Below are 475 nucleotides of genomic sequence, written 5' to 3'. Positions count from 1 at the left end.
CCCAAAAAAACCCTGTAGAACCCCCTGGAACCCCCCCCAGCCACTCCTGCCCCCCCGGCGGCCATCTTGGCCCTGCCGCCCACCTTCTCGAAGCCCTCGCGGCTGAGGCACTCGTTCCAGCTGCGCAGGAAGTCGCCGGGGAAGCGGTCCTTGGAGAAGACGCCAAGGCGCCGGCCGCCCCGGCTGCCCCGCAGGGCCTCCAGCAGCTTCTCAAAGTTGCTCTTGTTGCTTTCCGTCTGTGGGGGGAGGGGAGGCAAGATGGCCGACGGGGTCACCCCACCCCCAAGGGCCACCTAGAAGGTCTGGAGGAACCATCTAGAACCTCAAGGGGCACCCAGGAGGTCACAAAGTCCACCCTGAAGACCCTGAAGGTCCATCTAGAAGGTCCTCAAGGGCCACCCAAGAGGTCCCCAAGGGCCCCCTAGAACCTGTAGGGCCACCATGACACCCCAACCCCCCCCAGATGCCCTCAATG

The 475-nt window shown here is 65.3% G+C and overlaps 1 protein-coding gene across 1 annotated transcript in view; it reads right to left on the bottom strand.

The window, feature by feature from the left end:
- The window catches only part of LOC104493770 (FACT complex subunit SPT16-like), a gene marked incomplete at both ends in the record, with an annotated part of 3854 nt that extends 3618 nt beyond the window's left edge, over positions 1–236 (bottom strand). The window contains 1 exon segment of the mRNA XM_010136503.1: positions 84–236. Coding sequence (XP_010134805.1) covers positions 84–236 — 153 coding nt within the window.
- Between the last annotated feature and the right edge of the window lie 239 nt (positions 237–475).

This window comes from Buceros rhinoceros, unplaced genomic scaffold (assembly GCF_000710305.1).
Source record: "Buceros rhinoceros silvestris isolate BGI_N320 unplaced genomic scaffold, ASM71030v1 scaffold29395, whole genome shotgun sequence".
NCBI classification, from domain to species: Eukaryota; Metazoa; Chordata; class Aves; order Bucerotiformes; family Bucerotidae; genus Buceros; species Buceros rhinoceros.
The sequence above is the reverse complement of the archived record's forward strand: the minus strand, read 5'-3'. Positions and strand labels throughout refer to the sequence as shown.